Here is a 16,215-nt window from a genome sequence, read left to right on the forward strand (position 1 = left end):
GAGCATGATGAGTTACACAGGGGGCCGGGATTACAGGACAACATGCATCATCTCTTGCTTAAAACCATACCAATGATCATAATAATTCACACCTTGGGGTTACTATTCATCTTTTTTCTCTCTCTTTTTTAGTTTTTACTCATGTATAGGACCCTACTTGTTTCAACAAATATAGCTATGATTTACAATCATGTATGAATCAGGCATTTTTCTCTCGTCTTTGATGGGTATGCAATGAATGTGTCACTTAAAGAGAAGACACTTGTGCTCCAATTGAACAAGCCCACAAGCAGTGGCGGGAGCTTCATTCGCTTTCACAGCTGCCACTACACGGGTGTTGTTCTGTGTGTGTGTGCATGTGTGTGTTGTGTGTGTGTGTGCGCACTTTTGCAGTCACAGGGGTCTGCAGCCTCCATGCACAGCCAGTGGCAAGTGTTTGACATGACAGACAGCACATCCAAGTCAGCTGTAATTTGCAAAGCTTGATATGCAACCTAAACATGATAGCAATGGTCTAATATATACATAAAGTGATACATTTATCAGAGGTCGCTATAAATAACAATTATGTGTGTGGTTATTATCATTGTCATTATTATTGCTGTTTTATTGATGCTCTTGCAACTATTCAAACTGCATAGTGGGCGGGGTCCGTGACGTCACAGGCGGAAAAGGAAGCGCCACTTCTCGCGAGAGGACAGCAGCCGACGGGATCGTGTTTGAAAAGAGGCGCCGGGCTGCGGAGCGGGAGCGCAGGTGAGCGGTGCGTTGTGTCCCGGGTCTGTGTGCGGACCTGCCGCTTTAAACACGACGTGCGTGTGAGCATCGCGCTGTATTACTTTAATCAGTACGGAGGATCACTCCCGCTCAGGAGCTCAGTCTCTCAACCCCTCCGCCGGGTCACAGTGCTCATACTGGGCCGCCTGCGCAGGGATGCGGCCCGCGGCTGCCGGAGCCGGTTGCGGGTTTGTGTTTGTTGTTTTCCATCCCGCCGCTCAATTGTCTGAACTGATCGGCACTTCAGAAGAGAAACCAGTGTATTTCACAGTGACGGCGCCGCACACAACTAATTGAGCAGCTCCACGTTATTGTCTGAATATTCATGGTTTAGGTCGGCTTCTTGTGCGCAGATTTTCGCTGTTATGCGCAGAACTGCAGAATCCTGCGCTCCCATTGGCGGAGCTGCGCAGAGCTGCGTGATGTCAGTATGATGATGATGATGCTGCTGTGATTCACTGTCAGCAATGGACGGGTTTTGCAGTTTGTTTAGCGTGATCTCCTGTATCAGATGGAGAAATGGCCACACATTCATATTTAACACTTTAAAACTTCACAAAGTAGGTAAAAGAAAGCTGCAAATTCTCAAAAATAAATGTACATTTGTGCACTCATACTCACGGTATATTAACGCCACTGCATTATTTTAGACTTAAAACATAAGTGCCACACAATGTATATTAATCTACCAGTTTTAGTTATTTTACAAAATGTAAAGGCAGTAGATATTAAGTAAATATACACTGAAACAACGACGGTGCATTGATACTGCCTGACTGACTGAGTGCAAACAAAACGCAACACAATATGAAGGGTCACTAATGCAGCCAAATGAGCAAACCTTGTGTACCGGCAGGCAATGACAATCTGTGGGACTTTGTTTTGGGGGTAGATTGTGATTTTATTGGGGTTTTTAAATGTACTTTAGCATTATAATCCTCAAACTTAATGCGTGATGAAATGTGATGCATGCGTTTTACTGCGCTGTAGCAATACTGCAGCATTTAATTTATATATTAACTGTATGATGCACTTATTCTTTATTCTTCAATGGTGTGACATGCTTTGGCATGCTCTTCCACTATATACAATTAAGATTGATTTAATTTGAATGAGGGATATAAATTCTCATTGTCCAAAATAAAAGGATTGGTTGCTTTGTATATACAGTATGTACATTGACAATCTGTGAGCAAAAATGGAACCTGCATATTTATAATATTTTTGGGAAGGATATGTGCCTCTTCATTCAGCTCATACTCTGCAGCAGACTGGAGCTGCACTTGCTCTCCAACTAAAGGTGGGGGGAGGTTGGGATGGTTCCCTCTGTCCATAGTTTTTAGATTTTTCTGTGTTGCGGTTTGTTTTGTTAGTATGTTTGCTTAATAACTTAAGTACAACAAATAAATAATGTACATAAGAAATGCTGTTTAGCTCTGTATAAACTTTTATATCCCTAATAATTGGCACCCTTTGGCAATTAGCAAAGTATACAAACCAGACTTTGGGCACTCCAGCCAGAAAAGGTTTGCCATCCCTGGCCTTAACGCGTATTTGTCCCTGCAGTTTGTGTAAAATTGATCAACAGCGCCACCTAGGACACAGAGAGAGTAAAACACGAGTGATATCATGTTGCTGTGGAAGCTCACTTCCGCCCCTTTCTTGGGGGTCCACGCTGTCTGTATCTCTTTATTTCCACATGGTGTCTCGTTATTTCAAATTAACTGTAGTGTAATAAACCTTCATTTGTTGTATAGTGTACTTTGAGAGAGGATGTGATTTAGCTTTTGAAATGGCAATTTATTACTCATAAAGAGGAGATCTTACAACAACTTTACTGTATTAATTATGGCAAACATAAGAAGACCAATGCTTAGTGGTATAAGTGTATTATGGACCTTTATTTGTTGTATTTACAGACAGTTTGTAAATGCACAGTTGGTAAAAACAGGGGATCTCAAAACTATAGGTGTAAATGAGTTAATCAGTGAAGTTACCATCGGGTCCCAGTGTGCTGGATAGGGTCTGACACATCCACTGCAAAGAAAATGTAATAAAATCCATACCACCTGCACTGATATTCAAGCGATTACTATAACAAATGACTATTGTGTGTCCTCTGCAGATCCACGCTCAGCTCCGGTCATGCAATGTGTGTGTATCTACAGTTTACTCTGTATAGTTACAGCAGGAGTACACCCAGCTTCAAATGACAAGACCCGATCGTGTCAGTGCTCTCACACACGGAAATCCCCGGTGCTCCTCCTTTTGTTAGATAAAGGATCTGTTCACGTTCTTGTTAGCAGACTCTAAGTGCCAGCTTCTAATTAGTGCTAATTAGTTAATTAACAGGGTTTATCCAGAGTCTTTCACAATAGTATGCTGAATAAAACGAGATCAGAATAAGATAGTGTGAACCTAGAAAGAACAGTGACAAAAATCTTTTTTTTTTTCTGGGGTGGCATAAACATGCTTCCTGATGTTGCTTAGTGCATTTGAAACTAAAAATGAGTTATTTTAGCTGCAGATATAAGTCTATATATAAACACTTTTGTTTTTAGTTTGAGTTCACCAATCTCCTTCTTTGCTTAGAAACAAATGTATTTAAATCCTGACTGCAGACATTGTAACTGATACTCCAGATAACCGTGACATTTGCACACAGTTTGTAACCCTGGCGCTCCCTTGTGTCCGTGCTGATGAATATCCCCTCCTTCTGTTGCCCAGGGCTGCAGAGATGACCGAATGCAAAGACATGGAGATTAAAGAGGCCTTTGAAAAGGCCCAGAGGGGTCACAACAACAAGGCTAAGCTGGTGGCTGCTTTGAAAAACAAATACAACAAGGTGATGCTTCCACATCGAGATCCCAGCTCCAGCTTGCTGAGTTTCCTTTTAATCCTGCTTTCTTGTTTGATTGTTTGTGTACCTTACAGCCCTGTTTGTCTCTTCCCTGTACAATGAGTGCAACAATGTGTGCGTTGTCTTTTATGGTAAATTACCATTTCTGGAGAAAGCATGCTGCTGGACATTCACCGCAACACATTTTCTAATATACGTACATATACAAGGGTTGTATTGCATAGAAAAGTGACGCATTATGTTTGGTTTGACAGTGTAGAAGTATAATGAGGGGTCAGCACAGCCAGACTTCAATCCTGCTCTGCTTAAATATTTTTGGATCTGATTTCATACTTCATTCATAATTTTAATATCGCTATGAGAGCTGTTCTGTTCCCTTTATTCAAATGTCAGGAGTCTCTCCTCTTGACCCAACCTCTCAATTTACTGCTATCATTTCACCATTCAAGATTTACAGTCGAATTATATAATGTGGAGGTTTAGAGTTGAAAATGAATTCCTGCATTAGTCTGGTATTATCTGGTACAACAAAGGGCAAGTTTAGGAATATTCTTCAATTCACAAAAAGTCAAGTGTCATTTAATGATTGCTAAAGCAGATTTTTGTTGGTTGGCTTGTAATTATTTGTGTAATATTGATATTTTTATTTATTTAGCACAATCACCAGGTTTATATTGTATATTTAAGCATATATTCAAGCAATGATTTGTTTTATAATAACTTAAAAGATTCTTCATCTGCACTGTTTTCCTTCAGCTGGAAGACAAAACCATTTTCCACGAGGAGTTTGTGCATTATCTGAAGTTCCCTATGATCGTTTATAAGAGGGAGCCAGCTGTTGAAAACGTCATCGACTTTGTGGCAAAATTTGCAACCAGTTTTGACGTTCCTGCAGACACCGATGAAAGTGTGGAGGACGAGGATGAGGATGACAACCCCTTCCTGAGCTACCTGTTTGGTTTTCTGCTGGAGGTACCCAACGCAGCATGCCCTCCAACGTCTCTCTCGTAATAAGCCGGCTGACTTGTGAACTCGGTGGCTGCCGGTGGGTTTTGTAATTTACCTCCCCCCTGTTCTTTCTCTCCTTTGCGCTCCAGTCCCACGACGCCAGCAGCCACGCCGTCCGCTTCCGCGTCTGCCAGCTCGTGAACAAGCTGCTGGCCAACATGGGCGAGAACGCGCAGATCGACGACGACCTGTTCGACCGCATCCACGACACCATGTTGTACAGGGTGAAGGACAAGTTCCCCAACGTGCGCATCCAGGCGGCCCTGGCCATGGCTCGGCTGCAGGAGCCGCACAACGACGAGTGTCGCACCATCAGCGGTAGGTGCTGCCGGGGCCGAGTACCGGGCGCTCTGTGTGTTTTATTGCGGTCTGAGATACTAACTAAACGTGGTGACAGAACCCAGGCTCGCTGTGAGAAGTGTAGGCTGTTTATTTCTGTTAATTCCTTATTCGGCTGTCATTGAACTACGCTAAGCCTCTCCTTTTCGTTTTGTTCATCCTCAAATCAAAAACGAGGGAAGGAGACTTGAAGTTCCTCTTAGATTTGCCAAGTCTATAAAACCTCTATCATTGTATTAAGCTTTTTTAATGTTTAAATGACAAATGATACACAACCTTTCATCTTTATAACACTAAACCGCTTTTCTAAATCCTATACGTGACATTTTTCTGATTCAAATTGATTAATAGTAGGTTTTATTTTTCATAAAGCATTATACAATAAATTAGCTCTTTACTTTATTTTACCCTAGTGATTATTCATTATTCTTGATCCCTTCAAAAGCCTACATGCTGATCCTCGGGAATGATTCGAACCCGGAGGTGAGGCGGGCCGTGCTGTCCTGCATCGCCCCCTGCGTGCGCACGCTGCCCGGAATCATCCAGCGCACCCGGGACGTGAAGGAGAGTGTCAGGAAGACGGCCTACCAGGTACCGAGCGCCCGGGGACCGGCCCACCGCGAGCGGGGCCTGCGAACCCGGAGAACGGACGCCGAGAAAAGCGCAGAGTCGCTGCCCTTCCTTATTTAGGGCGCTGCGGGCCTGTGCCGTCCCCTGGCATCGACTGGGGACTGTTGTTGCTTCTTAATTCTCAAGATATCGCTTCTGTGTGTCTCATTAATATTAATAACCTGTGCTGTTTTAATAGCCCTGAGTCTGAACGTCTTGCTCTGCGCTGTGGGTTTCAGGTCCTGGCGGACAAGGTGCACATCAGAGCTCTGAGTATCGCACAGAGGGTGCACCTCCTGGAGCAGGGCCTGAACGACCGCTCAGGTACTGCGCTTCCTCCATGCTGTGTTGTGTAAAGTGTCAGTGGTTTTACTGTCCCTGGGGTGGAGCGCCCTGGGGCCTCCTGGTTGTGTTTTTATTCCCGCTGTTAACCCGCTGGACTGAGGCGGTCGGGCTCCGTTAGCTGCAGTGTCGGAGGTCTTGCAGGCCCGGGGTTGCAACCCCCATTCGGCTGCTGTGCCGCTGACCGTGCCGCGGGCGTGCTTTGTCGCTGCAGAGGCGGTGAGGGAGGTGGTGCAGAAGAAGCTGCTGCAGGCCTGGCTGAAGCTCACGCAGGGCAACGTGCTGGAGTTGCTGCACAGCCTGGACGTGGAGAACTGCCAGGAGGCGGCCGTGAAGGCCCTGAACGCCATGTTCTCCCTGTCCCCTCTGGAGGACCTCCTCAAGGACTGCGGCAACTTGGACGCCAGGTACGCGCCGTCCCCTCTGTCCCTGATCGGGGCGGGAGCCAGGAACACTCGTGGTTTAGATACACTCAGTGGAGATGCGTCAGCCTGCGCTCTCGTCTCACTCTGACCTCTCCGGTTGTGCTCATCTCCATACGTGGGGTTTTCCGTTTCTCTGTCTGTTCGTTTATCGCACTTCTCCCTCCCCACAGGAAGCTGATCCCTGTCGCGGGCCTGACCTGCGAGAACGCGCTGTACTGGAGGGCTCTCTGCGAGTTCGTCCGCTCCCAGGGAGACGAGGGCGAGGAGCTGCTGGAGAGACTCGTACCCGAGCCGGCCATCTTTGCAGAGTACCTCTACGGGTAGGTCGGCCTTTCCTCCACACCCTGAGAGGCAGCCGGGGGTCTGCGGGCAGTAACTGGACCGTGCGTGTGACCCACAGGTACCTGAAAAGCATCCCGGTGCTGCACGAGCAGGAGAAGATGGATTTCACGCAGGTGGAGAACGTCATGACCAAGGAGTTCATCGGCCAGCAGCTGGTCCTGCTGGTGGGCTGTCTGGACACGACGGAGGAGGGCGGCAGGTACAAGGGGCTCCTCTCCGTCGCCGTCTCCCCTCCGGGCAGGGGTGTCGGGGCGCAGCTTGTTCCCACTTCTGCTTCCCGTGACTCGTGTCTTCTCCCGCGTCAGGAAGCGTGTGCTGGCCGTGCTGCAGGAGACGCTGGCGCTGCCCAACATGCCCATGTCTCTGGTCTCGCTGCTGGTGGAGAGGCTGCTGTCCATCCTGAAGGATGACGACCACCGGGTGCAGCTGGTGAGTTGAACGGACTCCTTCAGTTTTCCAGGATGTCCCCCTGTCCTCCTGGATTTGTTTTCCTGCCACCCCACTACTGAAACTGTGCCGTTTCAAAAGCTGAGTCTTGGCACGTTGGAGAAAGCTCTGTTCATGATCTGCTGAGTGGAGATGTTTCACTATAAGCCTGAGAGACATTATTATGCCTTGGTTCCACTGGCTTAAGCGTCCGTGTCGTGCCGTGCCGGACGCGTCCAAGAGCTTTTTGTAAAAGCAGGCCGTTGTCGGAAGTCCGTCCCATTGTGGGAGGCGCAGAGCGATTGTGGGTTTGGATATGTGCTAGTAGATATGTATTTTAAATGGCACAGCTTAACTTATACAGTGTACACAGTGGGATTGGGGTTGGGCAGTGTGTGGCTCTAATCCTTAATATAGAAACATCCCGGTGTCCCTGAACAGACGGGCTTCTCTTAAAGAAACCGAGAAATGCATGACATCTCTCCAAAAGGTGATGGTGGTGGGAGTAAATGTCAGGTTAGGAAACTGCTGACTCTCTTGGTTGGCTCTGACAGATCGCGGAGATCGTCTCTGACGTGCGAGAGCCCATCGTCGCGGTCGAGGCGCCAACCGATAAAAACGAGGCTAGAAAGCGCCAAATCAAGGTAAGGAAACGATTAAAAACAATCTAATAAGTGTTCTGAAGTGTCTTAAAGGCCATGTCTAGGGCATTCTGGGTAACTTACTGTGAATCGTGGTCTCAGTGGCTTCTTTAAGGGCTGTCTTGTCAACAGCTCGCCGAGATCAAAGTGAAGATGATTGAGGCCAAGCAGACACTGGAGGACTGTGTGGCGGCGCAGGACTTCTGCCGCGCCTCCGAGCTGAAGGACGAGATCCATGAGCTGGAGGCTCTCAGCAGGCAGTGGAGGAAGGAGGCGGAGGAGCCCGAGATTAAAGAAGTCCGCGTGGAGAAGGTAAGGCCCACGGAATCGCACTCCTCCGACTTCATCTCACCTCGGGTGGTGCGGGCTTTCCTCGTGCACCCTGCGGGAGGGAATGATCACTCGGGTTTGACTCGGGGACTCGTGTGGGAGGGTCTTGTTCCCGTCGAGAAGGTGTGCTGGGTGCGCCGTGTCCATGCCGCTCGTTTAAATTTCTGCAGAGCGACCCCGAGACCCTGCTGAAGTGTCTGACCATGTGCGCTGAGCTGCTGAAGAAGATGGCGATGGACAAGCGCCTGGGCCAGACGGTCAACAGCCTCCTGGAGTCCCTGGTATGTGTCTCGCATTCGGGAAACGATGGTGTGTGTGTGTGTGTGTGTGTGTGTGTATATATATAAAATGAAAAAAGCTTTTGCCACTCGAAGAATCCACGACGAGAGATCCAATGCTACTACAGTTTCAATTGCTTGGGAACTTTTTTATTTAGGAAACTTTGCTAAAGGGGTTAATCTATTTTATGTCTGTCTCTCTCCCCCTCTGTGCGTCTCCCTCTCTCTCTCTGTGTGTCTCTCTCTCTCTAGATCCTGCCCAGTCTTGCCAACGCCCACCCCGCTGTGAGGAACATGGCTGTGGTGTGTCTGGGCACCTGTGCTCTCCACAGCCGGGACATCGCCAACACGCACCTGCTGCTGCTGTTACAGGTAGCGCCGCCTCTCCGCAGATTCTGCGTTCTACGGACTAAACTCCCTTCCGGTGACCTACGCTGCGTGTTTTAAACTGACGCGCTATGATTTTCAGACACGGGTGGTTTTATTCTTTCTTACGAGTGGCCTCCCGGTCTGGGGGGCGTGGTGCGGCGAGCGCGTCTGACGCGTGCGCTCGGGTCTCTTTGTCGCAGATCGCCCAGCTGGACGAGCCCAAGATCAGGGTGAGCGCCCTGAAGGCCGTGATCGACCAGCTGCTGCTCAATGGCATGGATGCGGCGCAGGGCAGCCCCGCCACGACCGCCGGAGACGACGGCGCCGCCGCGGAGCCGCAGAGCGGAGAGGAGAACACGCACGGCATCCTGGCGCTGCTGTCGGGGTTCCTGGACAGCGAGGTGTGTGGCGGGCGTATTATCAAGTCTAGAGCACATAAAGATAGAAAAGCTTTTTTTAAGTTGTTTTTTACCTGCTTTAATATCTTTCCCACGAAAAGAACATGTATAAACAAAAATAAAAATGAAGAATCGTTATGGATGCCTTTGTGACGTAACCGTGCTCTGTTAGAGTGAAGTCACAAGGAAAGGTGCCAGGCTATCATAATATAGAGGAACAAATACATAAGGGTCTGAGTATATTGGGATTCGGCTGAATAAACACCTCGGTCCAGTTAAGACGACGGGGTTGCGATGCTTAAGCCAGATTTCAAGCGTCTGTGTCTGTAGATCCCGGAGCTGCGGACCGAGACGGCGGAGGGCTTGGCCAAGCTGATGTTCTGTGGACGGCTGACGAGCTCCAAGCTGCTCTCACGCCTCCTCCTGATGTGGTACAACCCCGTGACCGAGGACGACACCCGGCTGCGCCACTGCCTGGGCGTGTTCTTCCCCCTGTACGCCTATGCCAGCAGGTGAGGGGAGACCGCGGAGGGGCTGCGGACAAGTGCCACTCCCCCGACCGCCACGCTGAACGCCATTTCTTCTGCGTCGTCTGGACAGGTCCAACCAGGAGTGCTTCGAGGAGAGCTTCCTGCCCACCCTGCAGATCCTGTTTAACGCCCCCGCCACCTCCCCCCTGGCCGAGGTCGACACCTTGAACGTGGCCGAGCTGTTCGTGGATCTGACGCGGCCCAGCGGGCTGGCACAGGGAGACCGGCGGGCCGAACTCCAGGCGGGTTGGGCTCCTGACGCCGCAGATGTCCGCGTCTTTCCTCGCCGTGCCGTTTCTAATGTCCCGCGCTTGTCTCCTGCTCCAGGTGCTGACGGTGCACGACTCCCTCGCCCTCCGCCTGTGCAACGAGATGCTGAAGGACCCGACGGCCCCCGAGGTGCGGCTGTACGCCAAGTGCCTGACGCTTCTGGAGCTCGACGGCTCGGCGGCCAGCGAGGACTTGCTGTTGCTTCTGGGAGAAGTCCTGCGGGTGAGAGCCGGTCGTGTTCGGACCCCTCGAACCTAAACCCTGGACGGCTGCCAGAGCGCCTCCGCTAACCGTGTCTGACTCGCCCCGCAGGAGGTGAAGGACAGGGTGTGTCTGAGGGCCATCGAGAAGGTCGTCGGCCAGCTGAGGGGGGAGGAGAGGGAGAAGGCCGCTCTGAACGGCACCCAGAGCCAGGACGCCACGATGGCAGTGGACCGCACCGCTGTGGAGAACGGGGAAGGTGGGTTCTGCTGGGAGTGGCGGGGTCCCACGTGGACATCTGTCCTCTGAGCTCTGCTGTGTGAGTGTGTGTGTCACTAGAAACCTTTGCCAAGCTGACGTGTGTGTGGGACTGGACTGAATGCCAGTTTTGAGTGGGTTTGTTCAGCGCGGTCTTATTTATGCATGGTGAGGGAACAGACTTGGCTAATTTTCTGTTTCCTCTACAGAACTTCAGACTGATGGAAAGCAGTTAAACAAGACCGGAGCTAAAAGAGGTGTGTCTCATTGTCAGCTCTTCTGTGAAATGACGAACGCAGGGACCGCTCGGGCCTCTGTGTGGGGCTGCTGTAAAGAGGAGTCCTGTAACCCGCCGGCCCTTCCTGGGGCAGGTTGTTCTAACGGGATCCGATCTTGGTCTTGACCTCAATTGTGAGCTCAGATCCGAGCTCAAAACTGATCCGACTTTTTGAAATAGTTCACTGCGTCAAACACGCAGACCCGGGTATTTAATGACGGGCAGAAGACTTGAGAGGTTTTTCGGGAGGAGGATGTATGAAAGCGTCGAGAGATTTTGCAAGTATCAGCAAATAGGTAACATTATCGGTGTGGACAAGTCTGGTTAAGCACAGATAAACAACGACAATGTGACATTATTTACAGATTTGCACTTTCAGATAAACAATATAATGTTTCTACTGTTGTGTGTTTATGGTGAGGTGTAATTTGTGAGCGATTAGGTTATTTATGTACAGTATTGTAAATCATCATGTAAAAGCCCTTATTTCTCCAGCACCCCATTGCAGACTGAAGAGAAAGTGACAGAGCAGCTCCGCGGCTGCGCAGCTCTGAGACGCGCCCCTGCACAGTTTGAAGACATTTGTTAAAACTCACCTTATTAAAAAGCTGTTAAGGATCTGTCTTAGTTGCAAGTGTTTTTAAATACTCTTGAGTTGCTCTGCTGTGTTGCCTGTTTGATCTGGTCTGTAGTTGGGGAGTTAAAGAAACTGGCGTATCTTGTGAGACGCACACCAGTGCAAGAAACTGGAAAGGTGTGCGGTTTTAACAGATCCAATGGGCAGTATCCTCGACGGACAACTCTTCGGATTACGGACTAATTAATTGAATGTTTAATTAATAAACGTGTCAGCAATACAGCCCAGTATAGTTCTGTGAAAGGTTTACGATTGTCATTGTGTCGTCAGAGCAGAAGCTCAAACAGCCGCAGAGACGGATGATCCAGTTTATGTCCAGAGGAAACTGCTTACACCGTTCATAATCGGATTAGCGGATCCTGATCTTGATGTGCTTCTACAGAGCTTTTTTATGATCCGGATCCAGTGAGCCCGGATCTGATCCCGTTAGCACAACCGGCCTCTCCTGGGCTTTGAGCTCGTGTTGCTGATGTGCTGCCCCACGCCCGAGCGCACGGCCTGCCGGGGAGCTTTGATCCTTTCTGCTTGAACATCTACTTTCACTTGTTCCTGCCAGGGAGGAAAGCGGCTTCGACTGCAGCTCGGACCACGAGGAGCAGAGCGGCCAAAGCTGTGGAGGCAGCGGTGGAGAGGTAGAATAACTGGCTTCTTACAAGGCGTGGGTTAAAGCCACGTTTATAGCGGCTGTGTGAATGAATCTCCTGATCCGTCCCCCTACCTGTGTTAGCAGTGCTGTGAGCGCCGGCCCTGTTGCTGTGGGTCCCATTCGCTCTGACACGCGTGTGTGTGTTTGGGTTTCAGCGACGGGGAGGAGAAGGTGGTCGTGACGCGGCCGTCGAGGAGGGCGAAGACCGCGGCGCTGGAGAAGACCAAGATGGACCTGACTGCTCTGCTCAACCTGGAAGCCACCGGGTCCTGAGTGCTGCCCGCGGGCCGCCGGTCCTCACCGCGCCTGTGTGTCGTGATCATCTGTTTTTATTGTCACGCGTGTATAAATAAAGGAAGATGTGTGCGGTGGGTGAAGCCTCCTCCTCTGTCTTTATTTACCTACCAGCAGCAGCTTCTTGTTACAAGCCTCTCATTCCTGTACAGCCCCGTATAAAAACATAAATATAAAGTTTCCAAAGCGGAAGCCCAGATCCCTGCGTTGCACAGGCACAGGCACAGGCACGCCGAGGATGTGGAGCCTCGACACAGCACTTCTGCTGCCTTTGACATCACACGGCTTGTTGGGAGAATACCACCCTGGTCCCAGCCGCACGCCCTTACTGCGGAGACGGGCATCTGGAGCAGCTCTCTCGGGGTCTGGGGTGCAGGAGGCCTGTTGCACAGGGAAGGGGGCTGCGTACAGTAACCGATGAGCGTGTGGACCAGTCAAGCGCTTCTCGGCACAGTGATCAGTCTGGCTGGGGAAAGCGTTCAGACGTCTTAAACACACTGAGCCCGGAAGTTCAAAACTTTTAATCTCTATCAGATTGCATCGGATTTGGAAATCCCATTTGTTGTGATCCAGGATCAGAAAATCCAGCACGATCTTGTCCCAATAGTTTGAGGATCGGATCACCCTGATCCAGATCTTGCAAATCTCCCCCTACTGGATGGATATATATTTATCTTAATAAAAACAAAAATCAATATAAACCCATTTTAATTTTGAGGCCTTTTATTGCATTATTGAGCGTATAACGGGATTCTAAAGAGCCGCAATGTGCATGCAGCATAAATACTGGCCTGTATTGTGTTGCACAACATTGCTATCCGACGCAGAGCTCCTCTCTGGTGAAAATGAGGATCTTCCAGCGGCCCTTGCTCCTGTCGAGGATCCAGGCCCGCTTGTGGACTCTCTAAATGACACTTAGTGGGCGTGCAATTAGAGATGCTATTACTTTCAACAAGTTTAAGTTTGACCATGATGAAGATGTTTGGGTTATAAATATTTGTGTTTCTTTATGGTTTTATTCTTGTTGTGCAGATTGACTCATGATTTGGTTGACTCCACTATTCAGAATATGCATGTTGTCTGCTGTGTTACAGTAAATGTTACATAAAAACATAAATATGCATTCATCAACCATTTCATCACAAGTACAATTGTATGTTTATTATTTACAATCTTTTCCACCTTATTTATATTGAGATGTATCTTTTATTTAATCATATTAATTGGAATAAACTACGCAGCGATGTGGTAGATGCTGAAAGTTTGGGATCATTTGGGACTGGAAAGGATCCTTGGATATTAATGGACACCAAATGAGCACGATGGGGGTGAATGGCCTCCTCTCGTTTGTAAACTTTCTTATGTATAGTACATTTTGTTTCAGTAATCCACTCTAAATCCACCCTTCTACTGGGATCTGGGTAATCCTGATTCTGTGGATCAAAATGATCCCAATCCTACCCTATAAATTGTAAACTACGTGTTTTGAAGATTTGATCTGGATTATAGCTTGGATTTGACTACCTGATCTGATCAGATTTTTAAGTGATCCAAATCCACTTTTTTGGTTTTGAACTACCCATTTGCAGGATTGAATCCAATCCGATAGCCCAGATCACGTTTGACCTCCCGGGCCCTGACCACAGGAAGGGATGCGGTAAATCCCAGGCTTTCACTCACACAAGAAGACCCGTTTCTCAAGAGACCGCTGTGCCGAGGGACAGGCCTGGATTATTGGCCTGGACGGGGACGAGACAGGGGCCCAAGGGTTTTCATAGGATCACCCAGCTGCCCCTGATCTAGTTTAACTTCTGCCTTTCAAACCCTCGCTGCCAGCCGTGGACAGAAGTCTTCCAGGAGAGCGAGAGAGCCACTACGCTGCGCTGGCCGGGTCAGGCCCGCTCCACCAGCACTGGGCACTAGGTACCCTCCCTCCCCCCGCCTCGCTGTGCGCCTGCGGGAGCGGCAGACGAGCGGGCGGTAGGTGGGTCCTGTGACGGGCTACTGAACGAGGAGGACACCAGTCTGGTGCCCCACAGCACAAACAATTAGTTTTCCTGTCTTCCACTGTTCCCCACGCACTTTTAAAGGCGTCCGAGGGCCGGCCTGGAGCGTTTAGTCAAGCACTCTTCTCTGTGCAGGGAGGAGGCAGGCCTGAGTGACGGGTTTATGGAGCCCGTGGGTATAAGGGCTCTGTGAGACGCAGTGTGAGCGGGGGAGTATGAGCACAGGGGCCCGTGCACAGAGATGACAGCAGGAAACATGAAAACGTTTAATAAAAAACAAAACTTAAAATTGCAGTCAGAAGTAGAACAAACTTTTGCAGATACAGTAAAAAAAAAACACTGCTGTACATTTCTCAGCTACATTCGGTAACAATAGAAAAAACTTTTTTCTTCTTCTTGTTGGGGGGGTATTCCTTTCTAATCCAACACTCCATTTCGGAAGCACAAACGGGCTACTAAAGGACCCCCCACAGTGGAGTAGTGTTCAACGTTTTAACAGATCAGATCCAAAATACTGAGCCCCGGCTCCACCACGTTGGTGCTGAACCGGTCTGAGCTCATCCCGGCGCTCCTCTCCCGGTCCCTGTGGAAGAGAAGGCCGGGGAACGGGCAGGGGGGTCCAAACCGAAGGCCTCTCCGTGGACACGCTACATACAGGGGTGATGGGTAATGCTATAAGACATGGGCAACACATGTATACCAATACAGGGAAATCTAGAAGCCACAGAAATACAATTTCAATTTTAAGGTGCAATATTTTGTACAAGAGGTAGGTGATTTTTATGAATAATGCAACAACGATAGTATAAGGGTCCAAAAGCCTACCAGCCATCAAACATTACAGCTTCACAGAGGTAAAAAAAAAAGTACAAAGAAAATAATGAATGATTGCTTCCTCAAATGAAACCCCAAAAGCTTCTGTAACAAAACGAATGGCAATTAATGCTATGTTAGATGTGACTCATCAAGTCAATACAGCTTTAAATATATTGCATCTAATTTAACAAAATATACTGAATTACTAAATAAAAACTATTCAGAACTAGGCGTTGGGTTTGGATAGTGCAAAAAGAAAAAACTGCATTCATCTTCAGAACTAGAAATGAAGCCAGTATAGCTGGGGAAGTGTTCGGTCACCCCGACACGAAAACACTTCTTCACACCGACGGACACTTTCCCACTGAACAGGTCTGTCAATACAGGAGGCATAGGGGCTTTAATTCCACAAGACACGCCTGCACGCATGTGGCGCTCGTCCCTTTAACACATGAGCATCCAAAGCAGCGCACAGTACTCCTAAAAACATACTGTTGATATTGTTCTAAGGTGGTTTCTCGCCCCCGTCCCCCCAATTGCTTTTGACACTTCGTGTGTAACTGTCCTTTCGCTGAGCAGGCAGGAGGACTAATGCTTTAAGGTAATGTAACAGTTGAACTCTCGTTTCAATTAAAACCCCTATTTAACCCTTTTTAAAATCAAAACAAGACAAAAACAAACATCAAATGGGAAGGAAACCAATACAAAAAAATATATATATATACAAAATAGTGCAACCTGTTTTTTTTAGCTTCTGCTACAAAGACGCTAACTGAGATACTGCGGTCGGCCCACAGAAAGTCAAGGCACATTGAGAGAGATTCACAGATCTTGCAGCTCATCCTCTCGGGGAGAAGAGACGAGTTAATCCCAGTCATTTTATTTGGAGTTTTCTACAAGGGGGAGAAAAAATAAAATAAAATAGGGGTCTTAGTTTGAGGGAAAAAACAACATTCAAAAGGCACATTTCAATCACAGAGGGAAAAACGACAATAACTGCATCACAGAGGGCTGTTGGGGTTTTGAGTGACTGGTCAGTGAAACGCTGGAGGAGGCAACGGAGAAGCCTTTCGTTCGCAGGATTAACAGCTCAGCTCAACTCCTGTCCCATCATTCACCAGCATCCCCCCCACCGA

At 48.7% G+C, this 16,215-nt stretch overlaps 2 protein-coding genes across 4 annotated transcripts in view; one reads left to right on the forward strand and one right to left on the reverse strand.

Moving 5' to 3' along the window:
• The first annotated feature begins 603 nt into the window (after positions 1–603).
• Positions 604–12,334, forward strand: ncapg (non-SMC condensin I complex, subunit G). 3 transcript variants are annotated; one of them, XM_066718086.1, is made up of 22 exons: positions 604–756; positions 3,505–3,622; positions 4,394–4,609; positions 4,735–4,963; positions 5,430–5,575; positions 5,833–5,917; positions 6,150–6,342; positions 6,531–6,680; positions 6,761–6,901; positions 7,008–7,131; positions 7,683–7,772; positions 7,902–8,081; positions 8,270–8,380; positions 8,630–8,749; positions 8,947–9,147; positions 9,475–9,656; positions 9,745–9,916; positions 10,002–10,166; positions 10,257–10,404; positions 10,613–10,660; positions 11,874–11,949; positions 12,119–12,334. In XM_066718086.1, the coding sequence occupies exons 2-22, from the start codon at positions 3,515–3,517 to the stop codon at positions 12,234–12,236; spliced, it is 3,003 nt and encodes a 1,000-aa protein (XP_066574183.1). In that variant the 5' UTR covers positions 604–756; positions 3,505–3,514; the 3' UTR covers positions 12,237–12,334. The 3 variants fall into 3 exon arrangements, with proteins under 3 accessions (XP_066574183.1, XP_066574184.1, XP_066574182.1); XM_066718087.1 differs by having other exon boundaries at positions 638–763; XM_066718085.1 differs by lacking the exon at positions 604–756 and adding an exon at positions 814–965.
• Positions 12,335–14,516: 2,182 nt separating this feature from the next.
• lcorl (ligand dependent nuclear receptor corepressor-like) overlaps positions 14,517–16,215 on the reverse strand; it is a 32,071-nt gene continuing 30,372 nt past the window's right edge. Inside the window, exon 8 of the mRNA XM_066718079.1 lies at positions 14,517–15,972. Coding sequence (XP_066574176.1) covers positions 15,959–15,972 — 14 coding nt within the window. The 3' untranslated portion in view covers positions 14,517–15,958. The remainder of the gene's footprint in view (positions 15,973–16,215) is intronic.

Source organism: Amia ocellicauda, chromosome 12, assembly GCF_036373705.1.
Source record: "Amia ocellicauda isolate fAmiCal2 chromosome 12, fAmiCal2.hap1, whole genome shotgun sequence".
NCBI classification, from domain to species: domain Eukaryota; kingdom Metazoa; phylum Chordata; class Actinopteri; order Amiiformes; family Amiidae; genus Amia; species Amia ocellicauda.

Coding starts and splice junctions, on each gene's coding strand:
- ncapg (XM_066718085.1), top strand. CDS start 934: ATGCGGCCCGCGGCTGCCGGAGCCGGTTGCGG. Junction 6,902..7,007: donor ACGACGGAGGAGGGCGGCAG/GTACAAGGGGCT, acceptor CTCCCGCGTCAG/GAAGCGTGTGCTGGCCGTGC. Junction 11,950..12,118: donor GTGGAGGCAGCGGTGGAGAG/GTAGAATAACTG, acceptor TTTGGGTTTCAG/CGACGGGGAGGAGAAGGTGG.